At 48.3% G+C, this 26,709-nt stretch overlaps 2 protein-coding genes across 4 annotated transcripts; both read left to right on the forward strand.

Annotated features, from left to right (window-relative positions):
- Window positions 1-2,612: 2,612 nt before the first annotated feature.
- PRKRIP1 (PRKR interacting protein 1) lies at window positions 2,613-11,353 on the forward strand. The gene is made up of 6 exons (XM_071764727.1): window positions 2,613-2,788; window positions 3,626-3,704; window positions 5,098-5,198; window positions 5,926-6,011; window positions 8,080-8,147; window positions 10,622-11,353. The coding sequence occupies exons 1-6, from the start codon at window positions 2,669-2,671 to the stop codon at window positions 10,735-10,737; spliced, it is 570 nt and encodes a 189-aa protein (XP_071620828.1). The 5' UTR covers window positions 2,613-2,668; the 3' UTR covers window positions 10,738-11,353.
- Window positions 11,354-11,500: 147 nt separating this feature from the next.
- On the forward strand, window positions 11,501-25,759 carry ORAI2 (ORAI calcium release-activated calcium modulator 2). 3 transcript variants are annotated; one of them, XM_071764725.1, is made up of 4 exons: window positions 11,501-13,423; window positions 15,309-15,354; window positions 17,463-17,703; window positions 22,916-25,759. In XM_071764725.1, the coding sequence occupies exons 3-4, from the start codon at window positions 17,476-17,478 to the stop codon at window positions 23,459-23,461; spliced, it is 774 nt and encodes a 257-aa protein (XP_071620826.1). In that variant the 5' UTR covers window positions 11,501-13,423; window positions 15,309-15,354; window positions 17,463-17,475; the 3' UTR covers window positions 23,462-25,759. The 3 variants fall into 3 exon arrangements, with proteins under 3 accessions (XP_071620826.1, XP_071620827.1, XP_071620825.1); XM_071764726.1 differs by lacking the exon at window positions 11,501-13,423 and adding an exon at window positions 13,878-14,115; XM_071764724.1 differs by lacking the exon at window positions 11,501-13,423 and adding an exon at window positions 13,894-14,169.
- The last annotated feature ends 950 nt before the right edge of the window (window positions 25,760-26,709 follow it).

The following is a 26,709-nucleotide window of genomic DNA, read 5'->3' on the forward strand; positions in this document are numbered from 1 at the left end:
CTGACACCCAGGGCCTTGCTCAGCAAAGAATTCCAGAAGGATCCCTTTGGTGAGACAACTCCTCCTCTGCTCTGAAACACAAATAAGCTGCTTTGACACGGCTCAGGGAGCTGAATTCTGTTGTTTGGTTTGCACTGAACTGTGAAAACACTTCCCTGTTCTAATGCAAATCCCTTGTCCCCAGTGACCCCAGGTCTGCCCAGAGCCCAGCCCAGCACTGATGTCATGAGCTTTGTATTTTTTTTAGTGGCAGGATGAAAAACTGCCTATTTTTGGATCACCCACCTAACAGTCTTGTCCCCCCCTCCCCAGATAAATATATTTTTAAAGTAATACTTGTATAACACATCAAGATTCTGCACCAGTTCCCTAGATACATGGTTTGTGGATACTCCCAGGTCTCTTTGTATAGGCTCTGTCTGGTGACAGGCAGATGCCTGCTGGCTCCCAGGGCTGATGGGTTGTGGCCAGCACAAGCCACGCTTTTGGCAAGAGAACCGAGCTGCCCAGCTGCCCTGGGGCTGTTGCTGTCTGTGGGCACAGCTGCCACTCTGCTTCCCTCCCGTGGGGACTGGCATGGGAGGGCTGAGACCTGACAGCTCATCACTCACACCCCTTGGTTTTGGAAGGTGTGTTTCCCAGAGGGGAAAGGATGGATTGGCAGCATCTCTGCTTCTAAAACCTGTTCTGGAGTGGCTGTAAGGGAAGGACAGAGGAAGGTACTTGTCTGCAAATGGAGGGGGTGTTTCCTTGGCAGGGGCTGGCAGTTCCCTTTTGCCATCCTGGGGGGCTGCAGAGGACCCAAGGGTGTGAGAACTGTGGGCACAGGAGCTGGGGAGCTGGCAGACAGCATGGGGAAGCTGTTTGCGTTGCTGCAGCCAAGGCTGTGGCTGCAAGAATGCCTTCCAGGGCCAGCCCCGTCCAGCTGGGAATTCATCCAACAACTACATTCACACCATTCTTTTACAAATCAGGTTGGTAAGACAAACACGAGGCATCAACTAGTGCGATTTCCATAGCAACCCCAGCAGAGGTTGAAAAGTCTTTTGTAAACACAGGGCTGAACCTGAGGATCAGCCCCGATTTTCTTCCAGGAACGGGGATGAGCGTGGAGCTTAATAAATTCGGGTCATACAAACGACCCATAAATCTCAGATGGAGCCATTCCCAACCTCTCTCTTTCCTTTTCTCACCCTTTCCACACGCACAGCACGAAGCTGTGTGAACCCCAGAGCCCAACAGAACATCCCCACGAAGCACAGGCAGGCTGATGCCCCTCTGCCATGGCTGCTGACCTTTCCTTGCTAATACCCTGGCACATGCCATGCCAATTCCTCCAGGGCAGCAGTGGCTGGAAGAGAAATTTGGCTTTCAGAGGAAAGCTGTCTGGCAGCCAGCTCTGGATCCTCTTCCTCACTCCCGGCGCTTCCTTCGCCGGGCAAGTGTGGATCTGGGCTGATGAATCCTCACCTGGTCCTGGTTCCTATAAAGCCCACGAGTGAATATGAATGCAGAGGGGACAAGATACCTCCCCAAAATATATCTGCCTGCTTCTGGGGGGTGCATGGTGGCCCCGTCCATCACTGTCAGGGGACAAAGCCCGTGGGTAATGCCCCGAGTGACACCGACAGATGGGGCAGGCGGCAGCCGGGGAGGCTCTGGGAATCCCTCACACCGTGACGGGGAAGGGATTTGGCTGGGCTGAGGGTACCCGTGGGAAATTCACCCTCCTCAGGGCTGAGCTCGGGGCCCGGACCGAGCAGGGCAGAGGCTGATTTGGTTTGGGAAGGAGATGGAGGTGCTGGAGCTGGTCCAGAGAAGGGCAAGGAGGCGGGGGTGGGAGCCCAGTCCTGTGAGGAAGGGCTGGGGGTGTTCAGTCTGGAGGATGCTCAGGGGAGACCTCATCACTCCCTACAACTCCATGAAAGGAGGTTGGATCTGGGGGGGGGGGGGGGTCGGGCTCTTCTCCCAGGACAAGAGGGCATGGACCTAAACCTGCCAGGGGAGCTTTAGGTTGGATATTAGGAAAAAATTCTTTACAGAGAGGGTGAGGAGGCATTGGAATGGGCTGCCCAGGGAGGTGGGGGGATTCTCCATCCCTGGCTGTTTTTAAAAAGAGCCTGGATGTGGCACTCAGTGCCATGGTCTGGGAACCACGGCAGGAGTGGATCAAGGGTTGGAATTGATGACCTCAGAGGTCCTTGGTCCTTTTCCATAGTTCTGTGATTCTATGACTGCACCCCGGAAAACTCGCTTGGGGGGGGGAGGGGGGGGTGATCCGAGGAGGTGCTTAAATATCCCTGGAGGTCTTTAAAAACCGTGTAGCTGTGCTGAGTGGGCACGGTTTGGACTGGGTCGAGCCAGCCTGAAGGCTTCGATGATCTGAAAGGTCTTTTCCAACCAGAAGGATTCTGTGTGGAGGGGGGGGGGGGACAGGTGTCAAGCGGCCGCACGGTGCAGCTGGGAGCCGCGAGAACCCGCCTGCAGCGTTCGCTTGACATATCCCGGGGCCAGCGAACCGAACAGGTTCCCCTTTCCCCACAGTGTTGCTCTGCCCGCCCGGTATTCCCGGTCCGGTGTCGCTGGGCCGGGGCCGGCCCCGCCGCCATGACGGGCGGGCTCCGGGAGCACCGCGTGACGTGCGGGCGGGGCGCGGAGCGGCGGGAAGATGGCGGCGCCCTCAGCTCCGCGGCCGCCGCGGCCCCGCAAGGACCCGCAGCCGCTCGTCATCCCCCGCAACGCCGCCGAAGAGCAGCGGCTCCGCCTGGAGCGGCTCATGAGGAACCCGGTGAGGGGGGAAGGGGAAGAGGAGGGTCCGGGGAGAGAGAAGGGGGGGGCGGACACCCAACCTCGCACCCGCGGTCTGTGCGGGGGGAGAAGAGCCGAACCTCCTCCCCCGGTCCTGGGGTGGACAGTGCTGACATCCAGACCCCTCTTTCCCTGCTCTGTGAGGAGGGAATGGCTGAAGTCTCCCCGCACACACCCGGCTCCATTTCGTGGGGACCCACGGGGGGGTTTGGCCCCGCAGGGCTCTGCTCTGGGCTTTTTCTCTCTCCGCTTTTTTTATCTGGGGGAGGGGGGGAGAGCATCACCCTGGTTCCTCTTAACTGGGTTTTGCTCTGTGTCCTGAGGAGGAGGCGTTTGCCCTCGGAGGGTCTGACGCTCCCTCTGGGTGTCCTGGAGGAGCCCGAGATGTCCCCGGGTCGTGTTCTTCCTCTGACCTTGTGCCGTGTGTTCTTCCTGCACTGCTCTTCCCTGTCCCCTCTGGCATGGAAGGTGCACAAACACCTTGCATCCCTTTCCCACTCCTGCTGCTGGGAGTACACTCAGTTTCTGTGAGTGTTTGGAGGTGCTGACTTGCTTCCTGCTGGTTTCCATACTGCAAAGAAGCACAGACACTCCTAATCCTACTGGATTCATCCTGCAGGCCTGGATGAGAGGGAAAGAGAGGACACCTTCTGATTCCCATTTTCTGCCTGCTCCTCATCCCTGTGCATGAAGGATTTCTGTGCTCCTTCTGAGATCTGTCAGCTGGTGTCAGACACACACCACCTTTCAACAACGTGTTAAAATTGCAGACTTTGCTCCCAGGAGCTAACTGGTGGCTGTTGGTTTGTTCTTGCAGGAAAAGACTGTTCCAATCCCTGAAAAACTGAATGAATGGGCGCCACGACCTCCCCCGGAGTTTGTCAGAGATGTGATGGGTAAAGATATTATTCTTTTAATATAGGTCAGATAGATTAAGCATAGAAAAAAGTGTTGAACAGAAAAACCCAGAGATAGTTTTATGTTGTTGCTCGTTTTGCTCGAGAAAGAGGCATGGAATGTGCTTTAAGAATTGTTCTTCCAAGTTTTATTTGGTTCTTGGGTTCCATTTTTCTGCTGTTGTTGAAGTGAGCAGTGTCCGTGGCTCTCCAGTACAAGAACCACCTGCAGCAAAGTGAGCTGCTGCTCTGGTGATGACAAGTAAATGATGATTGGTGAACCTGCCCTTTCCACAGATCTGAGAGTGCTCTGGAAACATATAATTATGAAGTCCTTCTTGTGACTGCTCCAAGCCTGAATCCCAGGCAGTGAGAAGCAGACATGAGCAGCAGAGGTGATTGTACAGGGTCAGGGAGGGAGCTGGCAGCAGTGCAAGGAACCCAAGTATTTTGCTTACACTTTACTTTTACCTGCACAGATTAAATGTAATAGTTGTGGTATAAATTTAATCTGCATGTGGAAGTTCTGTCTTTCTTTAGGACCTTTGTTCTTGTCAGCCTCTGGAAAGGAACACTAATAACTTATTTCAGAATAACCCATCTTGGACTAAAGCTTTTATGCACTTCTGAATTAACTGTTCTGCTTGTTGTAATTCTCTCATGGCTTTTTCAAATAGCTTTGCTGCATGCTTGAATTGAACAGCCTTTTTTTTTCTGGGAGCACCTGATGTGCTGGGATTCTGTTGAGATCAAGAGCACCCCTACTGCAGTCCCAGCTGCTGTGTTTTAATTACTGAATGTCTTTCAGGCATGTATTTGTGTGCTTGGCATTGAGAAATGGCTTGGGAGACAGAGGAAGAGAAGGGAATGTGGTGTTGAAAGCTCCTGTGAGACTTCAACATGCAGACTGATGCCAGGAAGAGAGAGCTATAAGGATTTTTTGTGTGAAGAAACAGTCAAAAACTGTCAGAGGGATTTGCCTTGCATGGGAAGGTCTAACCTGATGGGCTTCATCACCTTATTGCTCCCCTTTATTTTTTGTATCAGATGCTGACAGTGAGAAGCAGCCTCAGTGGGATGCTTTAGCTCACCTCTTCCTAGAAGAGAATGGGGTGTGCATTAGACCCCTAGATCTTTTACTGCCTCACTGTCCAGCTTCAGACAGGATTCTCTCTAGGGGATTAACTTCAGTAGTTTTGCAGCTCACTTTGGCTTTTGGTTGTGAGTACTTTGAGCTTATCTAAAATGGTGGCACACTCCCTAATAGATTTTCGTCTTGCAGCACACTTTCATTTGTCTTGTCCCTCAGCTTCTAGCTGTAGTCATTTGTCAGCACCCAGTGTTTTCTATCATCCTGCTATTTTCTAGCAGGCTTAACTCTTGTCTACTGTAGGTTCCAGTGCTGGAGCTGGGAGTGGGGAGTTCCACGTGTACAGACATCTCCGTCGGCGTGAGTACCAGAGGCAAGATTTCATGGATGCCATGGCTGAGAAGGTCAGCAGCACTCTGTGATGTTTCCCCTTTGCTGTTCCTTGCAGATCTTTTTTAAAGTCATGTACAAGTAATTCTGTTCCCTGCCACCCCTCATCAGAGGAAAAGTGGAGGAGTATGTGCCATGTGGTGTCTTTGTCAGTAGTGAAACATTTGGTGCTTTGTGTCAGACGTGCTGCAGCTTCTCTGCTCACTGGGGTCCTCGTGCACAGTGTGTGTGCTGAGGTCTGTTGGAAAATGCTTTAAAAACTAGAAACCCCTAAATCCACTGTCTTGCACGGACAGTATCAGTGCATAAAATAAAGTCTGTATCTCTTTTTTTTTAAAATATTTGGTTGAACTGAGTAGCACCTCCTTCAGAGAGCATTATTGTTGGGCTCTCTTTTGGCCAAATGAGGCCTTTGATCCGTATGTTAGTATTTGTGTCTCAAATTATTCTCTTGTTTTTACTGAAACCTTTCTTAGGGCAAAAGCCCAACCTCCCTTGTCTGTTTTGGTGAGGATTCCTCCCTCAAGGCTTCAAAGTTTGGCTCAGGCTGTGGATTAAAAGCACAGCCTGTACAGCTGTCATCTCTAGCACGATGGCTTTTGTATACAGAAGCAGCCAGGCAAAATCCAGCAAAGCTCCCCAGATATTTTGCTAGAAGACTTCTCCCTGAAACGACATGACTTTTAATAGAAGTATTTTCATTTAGATTGTGACCAAAATATGCCATGTGATCAATTGCAGCAAAGACTAGATGAGGAATTCCAGAAGAAACTGGAGAGGAATAAGATGATTGCAGAAGAACAAACAGCAAAACGCAGAAGGAAGCGGTAAGGGGAGCTTCTTCCCAGGAGGTTTGACAAGGCCACCCTCATGCCCTCTGCCTTGTCTTGGAGCTGCATGCTGTGGCTAAATGCCATCCCTCTCTGTCTACATCTATCAATCCAAAAGTCTGGCTGTAGAAATTAATTTTGTTAATGTCACTGTTTGGCTTCTAGAGGTAGCTGTAAATTTGACAGGCTTTGCTGGCGTGGTTTGTTATCTGCACCACTGCTAGCATGATCAGTTCTGACTGGTTGAGCAGCTCTTGCTGACACTGTGGGGCTGACTGCAACGTGCCTGACTGCATATTTGCTGTAACATTGTCAGGAAAGGTTTGTGTGTACATCTGGCTTAAATAAACACTGGAAAAAGCTGACACGGAGCAGCTTAAATGCAAAAATGGGTGCTGCTTAATAGGTGTGTGTTTGGATTTGGAGTAACAGAGCATGGTGGGAGTCTGATGCTCTCCTCCATATGCTGTCTGTGACTAGTCTAGCTCAGCCTGTGAATACTGAAAAGGCCACTGATGCAGTGTTGTTATCCTCAGTAGCTGCATCAACCTGCCTCATTAAAATGTCTGGCAGGTCAAGTCTAGTAAGCTAGGTGGAAAAATTTTAAAAATACTGGATCTCTCCTTCTCTTAACTTTTGACAAAGTGAAACAGTTACAAGACTGGTGCTCTGAAGACTCTTTGAGCATTGTAATGCTGTGATACAAGAATTTAAATTCCAGTCAGTGCACACCTTACCTTTCAGACATAGCAGGGTGTCGTGGCTGGGCACTGCTGGAGGGTCTGATCCTCAGCAGCCTCTCTCTTGCTTCTTGGAGCTCCTGGGTTGTGCATCTTGCAGCTGAGAGCTGCAAGTCACTGTGTAAAGTGACTCACTGGCATATTAGCACAAAAGTGCACAACACAAACACTGTTGCCATCTTTCTTTAATTGAGTGTGGTCCAACAGATGGCCAGCAAGTGGGATCTGGCCTGCTGCCTTTTTCTGGCTGAGATGGAAAACAACTGCTCAGACAGCAAATGCTGCCTGAACACTTGAAACATCTCCTTGTCCCCCTTCTGTGGTCTGATGGTGAAGATACCCAGCAGCTTTGCCCAGCCTCTGACTTCCCTCACCACCCTTCCTCTTCTGTCCTGACCTAGCAGGGACAGTTCTTGGCTCTGTTTTGAGAGAATTCATTGGTGCTCTTGAGAAAGGAATGGGAATTCTGGGTTGCTCTGCCTGGTGACCTTTGCTAGGCAGATGGGATGGGGTTGGATGAACTGAAATGCCCACTTACTCCTAATGTCACCCCTGTGGCCAAACATATTGATGAATTACAGCCAAAGATGAAGATCATAGAATCATAGAACTGGCTGGGTTGGAAGGGACCTCAGAGATCACCAAGTCCAACCCTTGATCCGCTCCCCCCGTGGTTCCCAGCCCATGGCACTGAGTGCCACATCCAGGCTCTTTTGAAATATCTCCAGGGATGGAGAATCCACCCCTTCCCTGGGCAGCCCATTCCAATGGCTGATCACCCTCTCAGTAAAGAAATTCTTTCTAATGTCCAACCTAAACCTCGCCTGGCACAACTTGAGACCTCTTGTGCCCTCTTGTCTTGCTGAGGGTTGCCTGGGAGATCAAAGCATGCTGCATTATTTTACCTTTTTTTTTTTTTTTATTAAAATATATATTACTGGCAATGACTTAATTTTTTTCCCAATATTCAGTTCCAGTCTGGGTTTTGGCAGAATTTTCTCTTTTTGTTTATTAGGCTTGATGACTAATATGTAGGGGCAGTTTCATTTTTGTTCCTTCCATGTCCTTGCAGATTCTTGCATACTCTTTAGTTTTGGTTGCAGTGACATCATGGAAGACTTTTTTTAAAAGAAAACATTTCTGTTAATCGTGTGTCTAATCTTGCTCTCACTGAATTTTCAGTCAAAGCCAAATTTAAATTTAACTTCTCTCCTAAAGTCTGCTTTTCCAACCTGTCTGTAATGTGTCCTTTATCAGTGTATGAATCTGCAGAAGTTGCACAATGTTGGCTTTGCAAAACAGCCTTTTTTTCCTTTGCTTTGTAGCCAGAAGTTAAAAGAGAAGAAACTACAAGCTAAGAAAAATAAACTCGAACAAAAGAAGCAGGAAAAAGGTCAGTGAAATTTAGTTTTCATTTCTCCAGACTTAGTTCTGTTCCCTAATTGAAGCCTAGAAGGGTTTGTTCCATGTCCTGCCCTGAGCATTCTCAACACATGGATAGAAAGACTGAGCTTTAAGCTTCTCTTTGAAAGCAATTTATGTTGAGATCTGATCTGTTACCATTTTCCCTTTATTAAGGGAAATTTTTGACAGCAAACATTGGAATCTGTGTTCATTGATTGTGGTTGTTTTGCCCCAACTCTTCTGAGAAACTGCAGATTTAGAACAGCCTGCTAAAAAAGGCAGTGTTGTGAAAGGCTGTTTCTTTTTAAAATAAATTTTGATTGCATATGAGAGAACAGGTGGAAAAACCACACAGCTTGGACAACAAGAAACTGAATTGGGATTTTGTGTGTAAGAAACTGAGCCACCTTGGTGCCATCTGTTCCCCCTGACTTTTATTTTGCATAGAAATAAATGTGTAAAACCTGACTGCCTCTGTTCTGCAGTCTTGAAAATGAATGTTCAGCAATGTCAGTGTAAATGTTTGCTCAAACTTTGGAGTGCTCATTGCTTCCTTTCAGTGAGCATATTTCAGTTTACTCTTTCAAATAGTTGAGCTTTGTGGATTACTCTGCAGTAATTCTTAAAGTGGCAGCAGTTCCTGGTAATGCTGCTGGAACAGTGACTTGTTTGACAGTTCCACCTCATTTCTGCTTTGCTTTTCAGAATTGGATCTGTCACAACTGAACCACTGCCAGCCTCCCATGTAAACATGGAAGGACAAATTAATCATTAGGCTAATTCTCCTTGTGACAGCAAATGAATGTAGCAAAGTGGATTTTTATTTTTTTTTTCCTGTTCTGTTTTGGCTCTGGGGAGTTTTTTCCGAAGCTACTCCTCTATGAAATTTTGACTGGGAGGAGAATACAAGTATTAAGAGTCAATACAGTTTGTTTCCCTCTGAACAAAACAGAATATCCATCCCTTTAGGGGTTTTCTGACAGAGAGGGGAGATGGATCAGGGTCTGGCACTGTGGTGCAGCTGCTGTGTACCAGTTGCTGGACTGGGGTGGTTTTGTTTGGTACCAGTCACTCACCTTGTGGAAGCCAGAATCCAAATTACTCCATCTCTAGAACAGTTCTTAGGTCTTTATAGTTTGTGGTTCTCTACTTACAAGAATAATGGCGAAAAAATACCCACCAATGAACACAGAAGCCCCTGATAGCCATATTTAGTTTAGTTAAAAAAGTCTTTTTCTAGTTTGGTGTAGCCCTGGTTGAGATCTTAAGAGTTTTTCCAAATTAATGGAAGTGTATTTCATAGAATCACAGAATCATAGAACTGGCTGGGTTGGAAGGGACCTCAGAGCTCATCAAGTCCAACCCTTGCTCCACTCCCGCTGCAGTTCCCAGCCCATGGCACTGAGTGCCACATCCAGGCTCTTTTGAAATATCTCCAGGGATGGAGAATCCACCCCTTCCCTGGGCAGCCCATTCCAATGCTTGAATGCATTTGTTGGATGGGGCAGGCAAGCATTAATTTTGCTTTTTGAGTGAATAAAGAACACCTCTGAGCTGCCATCTTTCACCTTTTATTGTAGTAAAAACATTAATAATAAAGGTTGGTGCTTCATAAGGTCCTCAGGTAAGTTGCATTGCACTGATCCCTAATGAAAACTGAAAGTCCAGGACTTCACCACGCGGTGGCATCAGATCCCCAATCCTAACTCCTTCGGGTGCCTGGGGAGAGCAGGAGCTGAGCCTGGCAAACTGGAAAAGTACCAGGGCTGCTGGGACCAGAAGAAAGGCCCCACTTAGATCCAGGTCCCACTTTATGCCATACTTAATTTTCATTATCTGTTATTTGATTTCTAGTAGGTGTTTTCTGGTCTTTTAGCAGCCTTCATGAGTTTCCTGTCACCCTTGTTAATCTCAGCCATATCTTAATGAGTTCCTGTGCTGGCAGCATGCCAGGCAGGCTGTAAAAATTCATGGCACCTTGTGGAGTTTCTGCAAACTTGGATAAGTGTGGAAATATCCCAAGTCTTGCCCATGGCTTCCTGGTGCCTGCATTCCTTAGCAAGGCTCTGGGGCACTTGGAAGCTCATTCTGACAGGCAGAGGTGAGACTGGGGATGAAATCATCTATCACTTCAGCATTTGATTCCAAATCTCTGTTTGAAGCAATATTCCAGAGGAGGATTTGGCACAGTGGTAACATGGGAGGTGTGGGAATATTTTTCCAAAGGAAAATTTGATATTCTGAGCACCCCATTGCTGGGTGGAATTAATATAACCTGATAAATGGTTCCTTAGTAGCTGGGTCTGGTTTGTGGTGAGATATTTACCCCATGGGAATATATTACCCATCTGTGCTAATTAGTGTGACCTCACACACATTTACCCAGCACCTGAGACTGTTTTGTTGTGAAATAATTAACAAGGCTGGGAACATGTCAGCAATTCCTCCTCTTTGTGTTATTAGAACCTGCTCAGTCTCAAGAGCAAGCCAGCAGTGAGGAGGATGAAGAGGACAGCAAGGAGGAGGAAGAGAAGGAAGATGATGCTGAAGAGCCAAGTTTTGTGATGGGAAGAGGATGAGAGGCCTTCCAGGGACAGCTGGAAACACTGTTCACTGCTTGATATTCAGGAGCATGAAAGGTTTTCATCTCAGCTAAGCAGAACCCATTGGTGTGTGTTACATCTGCTTAATGGTGAATGACCTTCACATCACAGGCCCAAGAGATAATGATAGAGAAAAGCCAAATAAGATATTTTTTTCTTAATTGCTTGTATAACTGCTGTGCAGTCTGCTCAAAGTTTGCTCTAAAGAGGCAGCCCTGAGGCTCTGGGACCCTAGAGTTCTTTCTGGTTTTTCTGTCTGAAGGCTAAAACTTACCCATTACCTTTTAAGGAAAATATTACTGTGAGGGCTATGGATTCTACTTAATGTTGAAGCTGGTAGCAGTGGGATACATGAATCTGAGGGAAGAGTATAACCCAAAGTAGAGAAGTGGTCTGTAGCCAGACTCTTCTGCACTGTGAGTGTTCTGCATTTGGGGTTTTGTATAGGGTCATCTCTAACCCAAAGAAATTAGTTTATGTTGCTAGACAAGTTCTATAGATTTTTAAGCAGGATCCCTTTTTTATTGCTAAAATTTTCCCTGTTAATTTTCTTCCATGTTTTTTAAACGAATAAAAGGGATGTGTTGGTTCATTGTCTTTTTTTTTTTTTTTTTTTTTTTTTTGAAGAGGATTTCAGTGAACTAAAGAGATGCTTGCAGGAAGGGATGAAAAGACCAAGTAATGTGGTGCACATGAAAATATACAGAAGGTGTTAGCTGCATTTCATTTACTTTTTTGGATTATCTGCAAAACCTCCAAATCCTGTGGCAGAAAAGCTTGTGTTCAGCTTCTTGTAATGCCACCTGCCTTCCTCTCAGCTTGAGCTCTCTGCTTTGAACTTTGAGTTCCCTGGTAGGAATCATAACATCCGTGTATATATTTATTTATTGGTGTTTAAATGAAAAGTGGTGGCTTTGTTTGCAACTTCAGTTGTTTTCTTTCCAGTGTATCATTAATCAGAAGTGCCTGTTATCTTTCAGACACATTCATCCCAGGACTTTGGCATCCAGAATGTGGTGCTACTTCTTCTCAAGCCTTTGTTAATGCCAAATTATGTAAAGCAAAAACAATAAAAAGGGAGAATCTCTTTTTAGGTTTAGCCTTTGTTGAACAGCACTGTGAGAAATCCTGTTTTGTCTGAGCTGGCTTTATGAAATGGCTCCTCAGCCATCTTACCCTGGTGGCAGGGAAGCAGATATGATCAAGTCCAAGTGATGTTTGTGTTCATTTCCTCTGTACATACCCAAAGAATTTAGAGCTGGGGAGCTTCTGAGCTGCCAGATCTGTATCCCCACCACCCCCTGGCTTAGAAATCTGTGTGGAATTTTTTTCTCCTTCATCTCCACAGAGGCAGCTACTTCAGAGTCAGTTGTGCTGGTGGTTTTTTTTTTTTCTCTTAGCATTAAGGTGCAGATGGGATGTTCTGCAGCTGTTGGCATTTTCCCTGGGGAGAGGTGAGTTAATGAGAATTCCTTCACTCAGCTCCCAGGTAAACCCCATTGTCTGTGTCATGGGACCAGCCATAAAAACCTGGGGGTGTTCCTTAGCTTGTGCAGGTGGAGGAGAAGTGAACGTTTCCCAAATAAAGACTGAGCTTGTCAGATTTTTCAGCTGAATAAGTTAAGTGCTGGTTTGCACTGGGTCATGTTGCTGCATGAGGAGACTTCCCAGCTGTGAGGTGGGCTGGAGTTTGTCTTGATGACCTGAGTGAATTCCTGTTGTGTGGCCTCATCCTGCCTATTTAAGATGCCAGAATCACCCTTGCTGAATTCCTCATGCTCTCCATTTTCCAGGCATGCTGAGTTTTTAGGTGAAATCCATAAAAAGATAAGAGAATGTGTTGCTGAAGGTGGTAGCTGCCTCACCGTCTGGCTGGCTGAAAGTAGCAGCAGGAGCTGTGTTTGGTAGGTGTTGCTGTGAATTCTGAGGAATACTACAGGGTGTTGTGGTTGTTCCTCTCAGTATTATGTCTTCCAGAACACAAAGACATGGCAGGGTGAGCCTTTGAAGGGCTGCTCCTTTTTTAAGTCAAAATGTGAGTTACTCTGATGGGGAAAACAGCATCCTACGTGTAGTAAAATGGGGAGCAATTCTGCTTCCTGCTCCAAATATGGCACCAAAACAGCCCTAAGAACATAAAAGGCTTTCTGCTGCTGAGGAGCTTGACCTGGTTGTGTTAAATTCTTGCTCTGGATTTTTTTTCTGGTTTCTCCTTTCTCTGGTGGAGCTTTATCTCCAGGGGCTGAAGTTTGCTGCTGTCCCATTTCTCTGCAAGCAGGGGACCCTGAGAGGCAGCAGTGTCAGTGCTGTATTTTTAATTGCAGAGGTGAAAAGCAGGCTCAGGATAACAAATCTCTCTCTGACAAGTTTTTAGGACTTGTTTTCCTCTGTCTTTTTCTCCCCCAGACAGAAGGGGATTGAGGAAGATGGGATCCTCGGGTATCAAGCTGACCCGTTGTGCTACCTTGCAGCATTTTCTTGATCTGGTTTCCAGGGCGGGAGCTCCCTCCTCTTTCCCTCTCCTTGCTCTTTGATGGCTTTTCAGGATTTCCTGCTGAGTCAGTGGAGGAGGATCCGGGCCGGTAGCTCTCCCGTGTGTCCAGGGAGCCTTCAGCCTGAGGATGCTGCGGTTCGGTGCGGGCAGCGCTGCCTTTTGACCTCTGTAAGTGCCGAGTGTTTGCTGTGTAATTAATTAATTAATTAACCGCTCATTAAAGCCCATTAGCATCCCATTGTATATGCGCTGACAGACACGGAGTCCATAAGAACTTTTTTAACGGAGTAGGGGGGGTGGGAGGGATTTCTCCGTGTGTGTTCCCCCCCCCCCCATCAATTCCAGAACCCCCAGACCCGTTTCCCACCCCAGCTCCATGCGCACAGAGGGAGCCCCCAGGGCACCCTGGAGGCTCGGTGGCCGTGGGGACATCTCGGGGGGGGGGGGGGGGGTGTTTCTCCTCCGTACATCCCCCCCCAGCCCCTCGGGTAGGGGGTAGATCCGGTCCCGGTTCCCCCGGGGGTCCCGCAGAGCGCGGTACCGAGCGCCGCGCAACGGGGGTAGGAGGGAGGGGGCGGGGCTTGCGGTTGGCTCCGCCCCTTCTCCCCGCCTCTCCGCCAATGGGCGGGTCCGGAGGCGTCGGTCACGTGCGGTGGGCGGGGCGTGTTTCCCGGGCCCCCCCATTTCCTGCGGGTCACGTGTGGCGGGCCCGGCGTTGCCGTGGCAGCGGCGGAGGCGGCTCCGGCTCTCGGCAGCCACCGGCGGGAGAGCCCCGGCAGCCGACACCCCCCTCCTCTCCCCCACCGGGGTCCCGGTTCCGATCCCGGTGCCGGGTTCCGACCCCCCGGCCAGGCGGAGCGGTGAGCCCCGGCGGGGCTGCCCCTGGGGCTGGGGGAGAGAGTTCGTGCTCTCGGGTATGTGGGGTGGGGTGTGGGGTGTGGGGGGGTCTTATCCCGCGTGGATGGGAGCATCACCCACCCGGCCTGCTCCTAGGGGGAGAGGGGCTCATCCTGCCAGGGTGGAGGCAACTTCGGGGTGCTGAGGGGAGAGTTGGTTTGATCCTGGTTGGAGATGGTGCTTCTCCCCACCCAGGGGTGCTGGGGGAGTCCGTGCTCAGGTGCGGGGAGTCCCTGTCCGGGGGGGGAATATGCCTCATCCCACCCAGGTGAGGGGATCCCCTGCCTGGGGTGGGGGTTGTGTGTGGGAGGCGTCTTCCAGGGGCAGAGAAGGGGGTCCGGTCCTTCCTGAAGGTGTTTTGGGGCTCTGCAGAGGGCATTCCAGCTCTGGGGGGGTTGTATCCTGGCAAAGAGACCCTCGGGCTGGGGTTGTTGTTGGGGAGACAGCTCCTAGCCCAGGGTGCTGTGGGAAAGGGGGATCCGAGGTGTGGGGAGGTTTGGATGGGTCCATCCTGCTTGGGGGAACCCCCAGAGGGAAGGATCCCAGCTGTGAGGGGGGGGTGTCCCATTTTGACCCTTTCTGAGGCTGCTGTGGGAGGGAGATCCTGGCTGTGAGGGGCCACATCCTGCCCGGGCTGTGCTGGGAGGGGCTGGGGAGGAGGAGTAGAAATCCTGGGAGCAGGATCCAGCTGCTGTTGTGGGGTGAGGGGGGTCACATCCTGCTGGGGCACAGGGGATTCCCTGCTGGAGGTGGGGGTCACATCTGGGGGGTGTTTGCACCCTGCCTGGCAGTCTGACATCCCAAGGGTGCTGCTGGGGGTGCTCCAAGCCAGAAGAGAATTTGGGTTTCCTCTGAGCTTGGAGGGCCCAGAGGAGCAGGAGAAGGAGCAGTGGGACCTGGGGCTCTCCCTGAGGAAGAGGTCTCCTGGGGAAGCCCTGATGCTCCTTCCAAAACTCAAGAGTTCTACGTGGCAAAACCCTGAAGGAGAGTTATTTCTGCAAGAGAAGTGTCCTAAACTTTTCATGTTGCAAGGCAGGGATGTAAAACCACCAGAAAAACTCTCTCCTGATGCAGATAACTGGCTGAAAAGTATTTCTAGAGTAAACTTGGTTATCCTACAGTGCATGTAAAATGCTCCTTTGGTTTTGTGTTTCAGCCCTTGGAGCCCTTCACCCAATCTCTCCATGCCTGTAGCCAGCAAGGTGAGTTTGCCACCCTGTTACTGCTTGTTTGGGATACTTTTGTGTCTGTGGATTTTATTCTGAAGTTGTTTACTTATTTGGGAACATCTCTTGAGCTGCTCTAGAGTGAAAATTCATCCTTCTGGTATTTTTAGTTTATTTTTCTAAGGAGAGAAGCAGATGTGATTGGCTACTTATGCTCTCCCTCTGTAACCTCTCGAGTTCATTTGTCTTTTCAATGGAATTTGTCCCAGGGGTTGAAGTTTCTCACATACAAAGTTCCTGTGCATTTTGTCCACATAAATGGCAGAGTAGAGGCCATCAGTGTCCTGCCTGCAGACAAAGATTCACCCCATGCTCTCCACTGCAGAATCCACACAGGATGCTGTCACAGGAAACAGCTTTGTCATTTTGCTGCTCACAGAATGATGTCTTTGCTCTGATCCTCCCAGGAGGCTTCAGGAGATGCTTTTTTATTTTTTATTTTTTTTTTTGTTTCTTCCATACAATAGGTGATTCTTGCCTTTTCTGGAAGCACAGACCAAGCAGGGAAGTTTCTCCCTCTCGCTCACTTCTTGTTTGTGTTGTTGTGTGCAAGTTCTTTTGGGAATTGGGAGCTTTTTTAATAATTTGAAAGCTACTCAGCAGTTCAGGAGCCCTCCAAGAGCTGTAATAATGGCCTTGTTAAAAACTGCTCAGAAGTCTTTGTGTTATTGCTGCTGTTTTTATTATGTCTGAAAGGGCTAAAATCTCCAAGCCCTCCCTGCTCAGGCAGCACAGGGGATTTTACAACTTTCCTGAAGTCAAACCTTTCTGATTATGTCCCAAACAGCTTTGTTCCCTTTCAGTAACAGCCATCCAGAGTTGTGAGCAGTGTTATCTCCTTTTTATCTTTGCCACTTCCTCAAGGCTCTCAGCAAACCCTGGTTTCTTACCTGCCAGCATGCAGCCCCTGTGCCTGGGTGGATGCAGGCAGGGCTGGGGCTCCTCCAGCCCTCACCAAGGTGCCTGTGACCTTGAGGTGTGTTGCTGGGACTAATTAGTACCCCCCTGGGTGGGGTTCTGGGCAATGCATCCCCTCCTCAGAGGAACTGGTGAGTATTTATAGCCAGAAAACTCTCGGGTGTTGCTGTGGCAGAGTTTGGGAGCGCGGGGTTAATCCGAGTCGTGGGGTTTTGTTGTTCAGAAGGCTGAGTTTAAACAGCTTTTTCAGATGCTGGTCAGAGGGTTTTTTTGCTCAAAGCATTTGGGGAATTCTCTCCTGTGTCTGTGGGTGTCAGGGAAATGAGCAGAGCGTGGGTGTGGTGTGTGGAGGGGGTGGTTTGAGCCCCGTGCTGGCAGTGGTGGCATTCAGCAGCTGCTTTCCTGCTGCTTTCTTACCTGTGTCAGTGTCATCACTTCCAGCTGAAAACACTGAAACTACCTGGAAGGCAGCTCACTTGATTCCATGGATCCTCACTTCTCCCTATGGATTTGCCTTTTCCCTATGCTCAGGGCCACCAGTGGAAGTGAGGGAGCAGGAATCTGCTTCTGATAAGTGGAATGTGAGCAGCTCAGGAAATTTAACTTCCCTTCATTTGTTAACCCTCAACAGCTCTGTGGCTTACTGGGGAAGAGCTGTGCCTGCCTAAACTGACCTAGTATGAACAGTGGTTTAACTGAAAAAAAAAAAAAAAGGTTTCCAAAAAAAGAACAAAAAGTGACTCCCTGAACATGATAGCTGCTGTTACTTTAATACTCTAAGGAGATGCACTTGGAGCCAATCTGTGATCCACTGTGAAATTGAATCAGCTTCAAACAAAATTATAAGATGGGAGCCCTAATTCCAAAGTGTCTTTATGAGATTTTTTTTCTTTTCTTTTTTTTTTTCATTAGCAAGGAGAAATTTAAGGGGGAAATTGAGATGCCAGCTGCTGTGCAGCCTTCTGGAATTCCTTCTGGAGTAGTTCCCAGGTTTACTTGTGTAATCTTTCCTAGTTCTCATGGTCATTTTTAGCAATTATGGATGGTCCTTTCTCTGTTCTCTGCCTGGTATTCCATCCAACATTTTTCTCCTGGCTGAGGGTGACTTCATTTCAACGTCGATTTTCCTGCAGCTGATGCTTGTTCTCTCTGCTTTGTTCCCTCAGCATTTCTCCCATCATGAGTTCTGAATTAAACGTTCCAGTGGATCCTTCCACTCCTGCTTGCTGCTCTGAACCTGGCACCAAAGGGATGGATTATCGGGACTGGGTCCGGCGCAGTTACCTGGAACTGGTGACATCCAATCACCACTCTGTGCAAGCCCTGTCCTGGAGAAAGTTGTACCTGAGCAGAGCCAAGCTGAAAGCTTCCAGCAGAACCTCTGCTCTGCTCTCTGGCTTTGCAATGGTACGTGGGGTTTTGGATCAGGAAGGTTTTGGTTTTGTCTAAAAGGTTTTGTCTAAATCCTGTTTATTAATCAGTGTTTTCCTCCCGGGAAGAGGCAGGACATGGTGTTTTCTGAAGAGGCAGGAGGCATCTGCCTGGGGACTTCTGCTTGGTGGCTGCTAAAAATTGTGAGGCTGATTCTGTCGTGGCAGCACAGATACAGGAGCTGCCTTACAATCAACCCCCACACTCCCAAGTCAGTCCAGTAGAAATACCAATTCCCTCCCTGCACATCATCCCCAGAGCTTCAGGGCTTTCCTTCCAGCACTGGCTGCCCTTCCAGGAGATTACATTGGGCAGGGAGCTCCTCCAGGCTCCTGGGGTTGCTGTGCTCCTCAACATTATCTCTGTTTCTCTGTGTGTTTTGTCAGGTCCCAGTGTCTGAAATAAGGTGGAGGTTGGGTCGGATTGCGTGGTGTGATCAAGGAGATGGTGGTTTCTGTGGAGGTGTGAGAAACCTGGAGCCAAACCTGCTGTATTTTTGTCATTCCTGCCTATTGGGAATGATGCCTGGCCCTTGCTCTCCTCCATGGTAGCACTTGGGTGTTCTGGAAGCTGTCTGAGCTATGCTGTGTCAGGGGGAGCCTCTTCAAGAACCTTTCCTCTGGTTCTTGCTTATTGGGAGTAAGACTTGAAACATATTTGGGGGAGGTTTTCTGCTCAGGAAACAGGCAGGTCTGGCTGTTCCTGAGGGCTGTCAGCAGAAAGCAGAGGGCAGCTCCAGGGTGAGCAGGACAGGATGCAAAGATACTGCACCCTGCAGCTCAGGGAGGACCAATCCCTGGAACTTTCCAGCTAGCTGTCCTTTTTTATTATTTTAGCTGCTTCTGCTGGTTTTTCCTCCCCCAGTTCCCCAGAACATGAATCACCAACAGTTGTTTGGGATGACAGAGTTGCTCACCCAAAGGGAGGTTGGGTAAAACACAACAGGGAGTGCAATGGGAGCAGGGGTTTGGCTCTTTAGTGATTCCTCTCTGCCTACAAAAGAAGAGTTTGTAGAAGCTCTTCATGCAGCAGATAGTTATTTGTGACCATGCTCATGGGTTGAAACAGCAGAAGGTGCCTCCTAGTTTTGAGAAAGGTGAGTGCTTTGCTGTAGATCTCCCAGAAGCTTTCCTGCTTGAAAAAGTGCTTGCCCTTGGTGCCTCTGGGTTACTTGATTTCTGTGTTAGTTTTTTGTACCTTTTCTCTTTAAGGTGACTATTAAATGAACATTTGGTAGTGATCTGCTCTCTGGAGGCAGAGGGGCTGCAGAGGGAAGGAGCCTGTGCTGGGGGTGCAAGGGCTGCACCCCATGGGGCTAAACCCTCTCTGAACACAGAGCCTGACTTCTCAGCTCAAGCAGCAGGAGGTTGCTGAAAGTCCCTGGCAACCACAAATTAACCAGTTGACTTCTGTTCTCTTTAACCTGTTCAAAATGCAAGTCAGATGAAGACATAAGGAGTGTTAATTATAATCCCTGCCTTAATGTCCTAAGTACACCTGAAAGCAGCAGCTGTCAGAAAGAAGGATTTTTGCAATAAGGAATTCTCTTTATTACCAAGCTTTTCCCCAGTTGATCCAACTGGACCTTCTGGTGGAAGCTGAGGTTTTTATTCCTACTGGATTATTTCTCCACTGATGCAGGTGTCTGGCACACCAATGCTTGCTCTCTGATAAGAGCATCTATTTGGCTATTGATGAAAGCAGAGAAGGTTCTGAGAGTTAAATACTCTCCCTGAAGCTCTGTGAGCATTTAGCTATGTAAACAAATGTCACACAGGGCTTGGCTGTTGCTTTACTTACTCCCCTGGCAGTGTGTTTCATTTAAGCCAGCTCCATATTGGCTGAAAATTATGACAAGCTGATGGATATTTAATCAACAGGCAGTGGCTTTGATCCAGCTCCTTCTGGACAAGCTGCAGAATAATGCAAACCTCCCTTGTTACTTGATGATATCTCTGGTATTTCTGGCAGAGCTGGGCAGGTCAGGAGAATTTGGGTCCTTTCCAGTGCTAGGTCTGTTTGGAGGTGGGCTGTAAGGCTACTGCCCATAAAGGAGATTTAGAGGGGGCTCAGAAAGCCTTAATAATAATTTTTCTGATGGAAATAAGAGCTATTACTGCTCCTCAGCCTTCTTGCTGCTTGTCCAATTACCATAGGATATGTGCTTGATTAAAAAACCAACAATCCAACAGATCTACTGGAGGGATGGTTTCTAGTGGCTGTCAACCCATCCCTGTGATTGTACCTTGATTTATGTTAAGCCACTTGTCATCCTTTTGCAGGATATTCTCTGTCCTGGTCTAAATTTCTCAAGGTTAACATCCTTGTTGTGGACAACCTGGATTATGCTGGTCTGAACAGAACCCCATAACTGCATGTAATTTAGTTGGAGTTTAAGCCTAAAATATTCTGGGTACATGGTCCTTTAGCAAACCTGTGACTGTGGGGTTCAGTGGAGTGATTCTGAAGCTTAAAATTAAACTAATTTTGGGCTAAGATATTCTGTGGCTTGGCAGAGCACTCAGTGCTTCCCAAAGCTGACCCCTTGGCTTCAGTGAAGGTGAATAAGAAAGGGAGCTGTTATCACAGAAGGGTTTAATTGTATCAAACATGACATAATAATAGTTTTACAGACTAAGCAGCAAATCTAATGATTTTTAAATGGGTTATGGCAGCTTGTCCTCTTTCTCTCATCCCAGTCAGAGAATGACATGACAGTCTGCACAGGGTAGAGCCATAAGAGCTTGCTCACCTTCCCAGGGCTTGTTTGAGTTAAATGAACTGGTTTTCTGCCTTGCTGCCCTATCTGCCTTGTTGATGTTTTTCCATGAAATACCTCTTCCTGAGCTGTCAGTCAGTGTTAAAAATTCATCACATTGCACAGCTGAAGGTAGCCCTAGGGAATAGGTTAGTCTGGGAGGAAACATCCAATTAGCTGAGAAGTGCTGCTCACTTGAAGGATAACAAGGGGAAATTGATATGTTGACATCAGCCAGGCTTTCAGCTTTCATTTAAAGCTATAAATTGAACATGCAGGTACAATTCTTCTTCAGCTTGCTGAGTGCTGTGTCTCTGGGTATTACAGCACCCAATCCTGAGCAATACACCTGCAGCTTTGCCTACCTGACAGTCCCAGCACAAATAAATTGTATAGAAGAGGGCAGCAGAGAAGGAGTTTGAGCTCCTCCTTCTCCAGTCAATATAGGGGGATCTGGAAAGGGAACATATGCAAGGCAACGTGGTGTTTTGGTTAAATTGACCTTGCAATAGATGGTGAAGCCAATTGTGGTGTTATTTTCTCCACTATATAACCAGAACCACTGTAAACTCCAAGCAGGAACCTTTAAAAAAACAAAAAAACCACATCTTCATAATCAGAGCAAAGGGCTGGGATGATATATTCAATACATTTGGTGTTTCTGATATCCTGAAGAGTTGACACAGGTACAGAATCTGGCTTGCAGAGATTGCTGCCCCAGCCACACACTGGTTATGTCTTGGTTCAGTGTGTTCAGACTGAGCTGGGGTCCCCTGGGTCAGGGTGCTGATGGTTTCAAAGGAAATGTGGGTCAGGCAGGAGTCATTCTGCTGCTGACACATGGGCAACATAGGCACTTTTCCATCTCCTTTAATCCTTTTCAGGGTCACCCACATGAGTGTACCCCTAATCTTCCAGTGCCTAAATAGTATTATTAACAACTGCCAGGGCAAACAGTGCAGATAGAGAGCCTGAAGTGGCAGCTCAGTGGTGGTCTCAGGTGAAATCTGGATAAATTAATGATGTGTCTGTTCTGCAAAATCCATCTATGCCCCAGAATCCAGTTGTTTTTTCCAGCTTTGCCATCTCCTGGTGGTCTGGAGAGGCAGTGCCCTGGGGCAGGCATCCCAGCAGCAGCTTCTCCTTTCCTTAGTGCCCGTGGTGCACTGGATCACCAAGGATCAGTGCCAGGCAGGTTAGTGTCTGTGCAAACCATGTGCCAAGCAGTCCTCTGGAGAGGAATGTTTGAAGTTCAGTCCAGTGGTTTTGTAGCACCAGGTTTCTGCAGCCTTTCAGGGGTGATGCCACTCAGAAGTACTTTACTTGACAGATAGGTTAAGTAATTTTACAAATTCTTGTTCTTAATCTTGTTCTTAACCTGTGCTACAACTCCAGATCTGATCTCAGAATTTACTCTTTGCACTCATTCTGCTTGTTAAGCTTTATTTGACTAAAAAAAAAAAAAAATTTTTTTGGGGGGATGTGCTAGCTCCTCTTTCCAGTACACAGACTCCTATCTGAGTTGTTGAACACACCCAGAAGCTCTCCACTTCTGCTGAGTATATCAGTGAGTTATTAGCTCTCAAGGGAGAAATTTGAGGCTATAAATAACTTGTATCCAGGCATATTTGTAATAAAAATGAATGTACAATGTTCTGAGAATAGAAGGCAGCTGGTTTAACTATGGACTAACTTCAACTGTCAAGTAGCTTGCATGCTTCCCGTGGGGGCTACCAAAACCTGGCTGGCCACTGGCCAGAAGAGCTGCTTGCTTTTGCTTTTCCTTTTGTGCCTGAAGTTGGAAGTTCCTGTGCTACAAGGGCTGAGCAGCAGGAGGAGGGGTGATGGGCAGCAGGAGAAGGGGTGATGGGCAGCAGGAGATGGGGTGATGGGCAGCAGGAGATGGGGTGATGGGCAGCAGGAGGAGGGGTGATGGGCAGCAGGAGGAGGGGTGATGGGCAGCAGGAGGAGGGGTGCTGGGCAGCAGGAGGAGGGGTGATGGGCAGCAGGAGGAGGGGTGATGGGCAGCAGGAGGAGGGGTGATGGGCAGCAGGAGGAGGGGTGCTGGGCAGCAGGAGATGGGGTGATGGGCAGCAGGGCTCCCAGCACCATGTGCTGCCTAAGGAGCTCCTGCTGCTGCCTGTGGGCTTGGATGCAGCTCTGATGGCTCGTGGTTGCAAGGACAGATCTGTTCTTGCAGGCTGTGGCACAAAAATGTGTATGGAAGGCTTCAGAAAGTCCAAGCTGGGGCCTTTTTTCATGGGAAGCAGGACCGGTCCATCTGGGCTGATATTCTCTAAAGCGCTTGAGTGTGTGCTTGACCTTAGGTGCTCTTCCTGGATAAAGATGCTTTCCTGGATGAAAGCCTGGAAAAGAGGAAAACCAGCAGCTGGTGACAAGCTTTTTTTTTTTCTTTGTTCCTTTCCTCAGGTTGCCATGGTGGAGGTGCAGCTGGAGGTGCAGTACAAGTACCCCCAGATGCTGCTGATCGCTTTCAGCGCCTGCACCACGGTGCTGGTGGCCGTTCATCTCTTTGCCCTCCTGATCAGCACCTGCATCCTGCCCAACGTGGAAGCTGTGAGCAACATCCACAACCTGAACTCCATCAGTGAATCCCCCCACGAGAGGATGCACCCCTACATCGAGCTGGCCTGGGGCTTCTCCACTGTCTTGGGGATCCTCCTTTTTCTCGCCGAAGTCGTGCTCCTCTGCTGGATAAAATTCCTCCCCGTGGGCTCCATCCTAAAAAACGAAACCAGCAACGTGGAGAAGCCCAGTGGGCACGCGGGCTGGCAGTCAGCATTGGTCTCCACCATCATCATGGTCCCCGTGGGGCTGATTTTTGTCGTGTTCACCATCCACTTCTACCGCTCCCTGGTGAGGCACAAAACCGAGCGGCACAACCGGGAGATCGAGGAGCTCCACAAACTGAAAGTGCAGCTGGATGGGCATGACAGAGGCATGCAGGTGGTGTGACAGGGGGGCAGGAGGTGCTGTGAGGAGCAAAATCCCTGTTCTGCTCGTTGGGGAGAGGCACAGATTGTTTTGAGGCTTAACTATGTAAATGCTAATTGCCTGCCGTATATAGCTGGGGGGTCTAGGGCTGTTTGAGCTGCTGGGGGCTCTGGGCTGTTCCTGGTCCTACACACTCACCTCTTGAAGTCAACACTGCCATGGAGTTGAAGGTTAAATGTTGGTTCAAGTAGTCAAAACTTGGGAATTTTTTTTTTTTTTTAATTCTGTTGCCAAAAGTAAAACTGCATCAGCTGTCTAAAAGGCAATGTGGGTGTTTGTGTGTGTGTGTAGGACCTGTCTGATGTGTCAGAACCCCCTGGCTGTCAGTGCAACAGTGATGATTCTAGAGCTGAGCTGGTTAATGAGGGTCCCTGCAGCTGACTTAAGGCCACCCAGGAAAGCCCAGCAGAAACTGAGAGTGTTGATCACCTTTATTCCAAAGGAAGTGTTGCATAAATAGAAAGAACTAGAAAGAAAGAATAACTAGAAAGAAATCAGCTTTTAAATTTTTTTTTCTTGCTATTGCTTCATATGTTTTTACAGCTGAGGAGGTAGAATTTCAAACTGGAGGAGGCTGGGAAGTTCCCTCACTTTATTCAGCAGCATCTGTCACTTTAGATTGAATGAATGCCAAGATCATGTGTTTTTTCCCAATAAGAGGCAAGAGTGCCCAGGGAAGGCTTACAGGTGTTTCAGATTTAACAAGGACATTCTTAAAACAGAACAGTGACAGAGAATTTAATGAGACAAAACTTTGAAGGACTAGAAAAGCAAGTTTCAAGGAGGTAAGGAGTGACAACATTTAGCACTATTCTATAAACCCTTTGCCATATCATCTTCATTTATGTATTTTTTTCCAATATCTTTTGCCTGGTTTGCTTGAGAGAACAAGACCCAGTCCCGTGCATTTCATCAGTTGTTTGGGTTGTTGTTTTTGGTTTTTTTTTTCATGTCAGTTGTAGCATTTGTCTGTCAAAAACTCTTCCTTCTCCCCCCACCAAAGCAGGCACCTCCACTGGTGGAACCTGGGTCTGTACTGTAGAGGCTGAGGGAGCTGGAGCTGGCAGGAGGGCTCTGTGCCATTAAAGAGCTCTCAAGTTTCATCCAAAATGATTTTTTTGTTTGTTTGTTTGTTTTTGTTTTTGTTTTGTTTTTTTTTTTGTCCCAGCAGCAGCAAAAATGGCACTTGTACGTCTGTACTGCTTAGCAAGGGAAGGTGGTGAGTTCTCTAGCATCCTTTTAGGTGAAAACTTCTGTAAATATGATTTTCTATTTATGGTAACTATGTGGAGGGAAAAGAGTGTTTTGCAATCACCACTCTTCAAAGGGAAAGTAAGGCTTTTCTGCCACAAGGGGCTAAAAGCAGCATAAACACATTTTCTTGGCCCTGATCCCATGCTGATTTCCTGCTCTGCACCCAAACATTGTAGTTCCAGAATCTCCCAGGCCTTACAGGTTTCTCAAATCATTAAAGATGTTTGTAATGTTCTATCTAAACCCAGTTCCCTTATTCCACTGGGATTTCAGAAATCTAACAGCAGTGGATTACGTGTCAGCTTCCCAGAACTGAGAGTACAAGCAAACCCCAGTGCAGCAGGGTGAGGCTATCCCTGTGTTCCTCTCTGGCAGGGCCTTGGGAACCCAGCTCCCTAATTTTTCTTGGTTACAGGAGAGTTTGAACAAGTTGCTTAGCACTGTGTCTGTGGCTTTCATCTGTTGTTCTTGCCACAGTTGGCACGGACCATATGGGCTGATGTGCAGCAAAGAAAATAATCTTGGTGTGCTAAATGCCCAGTCTGGCCTTCTGCATGTCTGCAAAAAGTAAGGAGCATCCTCCAGGAGAGCAGGTGGGGATGAAATTCATATCATCTCCCCAGGAGTCTGCCTTCCCTTTTTACCATAATAAAAATTAAAAGGTTTAGCTGACAAAAATGATAGTTTTCTGCCAAGTATTACACACAGAGTCTTTTCTACCAACAAAATCTCTGTGTTGAGGTCAGAGCCAGACTGGATAGGAGGAATCTCTCCTCTACTTTGCACTCTCCTGTATCATCAGTAATAAGAGGACTCTGCGTGCTGTGGAGCCCAGGAGGCTGCTGAGGAAAGTGTGGAGTCATTTTTGCAATTTCAAGCAAAACAGTTTCACAGTGTGCATGCAGTGCTGCAAAAGCAAGGCAGCTCATTTGGAACCAGCCAAATGGTTCATTTGATTCTTTGCAAACACAATAAACTTCAGCAAATGGAGAAATGCAACAGAAACTGTGCTTTGATTTTGTAGAAAAACTGGGTGAGGCTTTGGTGGGATTGGACCCAAGTCTCAAGGCAGCACCTCTGTGGCTGGGGTGGCATCACCTCACTCCAGCAGGGAGTGTGAGCAGGGTTTGAGATGGTGTCCCAAGGGTGAGAGCAGAATAACAGTGTGGCTGTGCCTTCCCATCTCTGCTTGCAGCTTTGTTTCTCTTGTCTCTCCAGGCACCCAATTCTTCCTTCCACAGGAAGCCTAGGGGAGTATTTGTGCTCTGAGCCCTGGGATCTCTCCAGGTAACCCATCACCTTCCTGCTGGAGCTCTTCTTCTTTTTCATTTGTTTTTCCTCCTCCTGCCTCTCGTCCTCCAACTCGATTACATTTTCACCTCTGCTGGGTCCAGCCCTGTGGTGTAGTTCATCCATAAAGGAGCATTCTGGACATTATCCTTGTCCAGATGGATGTTTCTGCACCAGAGTGCCAGAAAATCCTCCTTGCTTCTGCTGCTGCCCTCATGGCTGTCAGCAGGGTCCCCATCACTCAAGCATGGAGATGCCAGCCTGTCCTCACCATTGCTGGTATCCCAGGAGGTCTGGCAGTGCACTGTGTCACTTCCCTGCCTGCCCATGCCTGTCCTGTGCTGTCACCTGTCATTCCTGAGCTCTCTGTCATTCCTGGGTTTTGTGTGGCTCCATTCCAGTACGGGGATTCTTCAGGGATGCTTCTCCCCTTGGGCTGGGATGTCACGGATCTCCCCAACACGTGTCTCACCTTTGTGTACCCACCCTGAGGGGCTGGAGCTTGGGGTGGCTGTTGCTCGGATTCTCAGATCCTTTGGGTTGTGACTCTCTGGACCTTGTCTGGGCCAGTTCTCCCAATTTCTGGAGTGGGGCTCACCTTGGCTTGCTGCAGGGGACAGCCCCCCTCTCCCTCCAAAGTCCTGAGCCCTCCTTCAGATTTTTCT

Source organism: Heliangelus exortis, chromosome 21 (genome assembly GCF_036169615.1).
Source record: "Heliangelus exortis chromosome 21, bHelExo1.hap1, whole genome shotgun sequence".
In the NCBI taxonomy this organism is placed as follows: Eukaryota; Metazoa; Chordata; class Aves; order Apodiformes; family Trochilidae; genus Heliangelus; species Heliangelus exortis.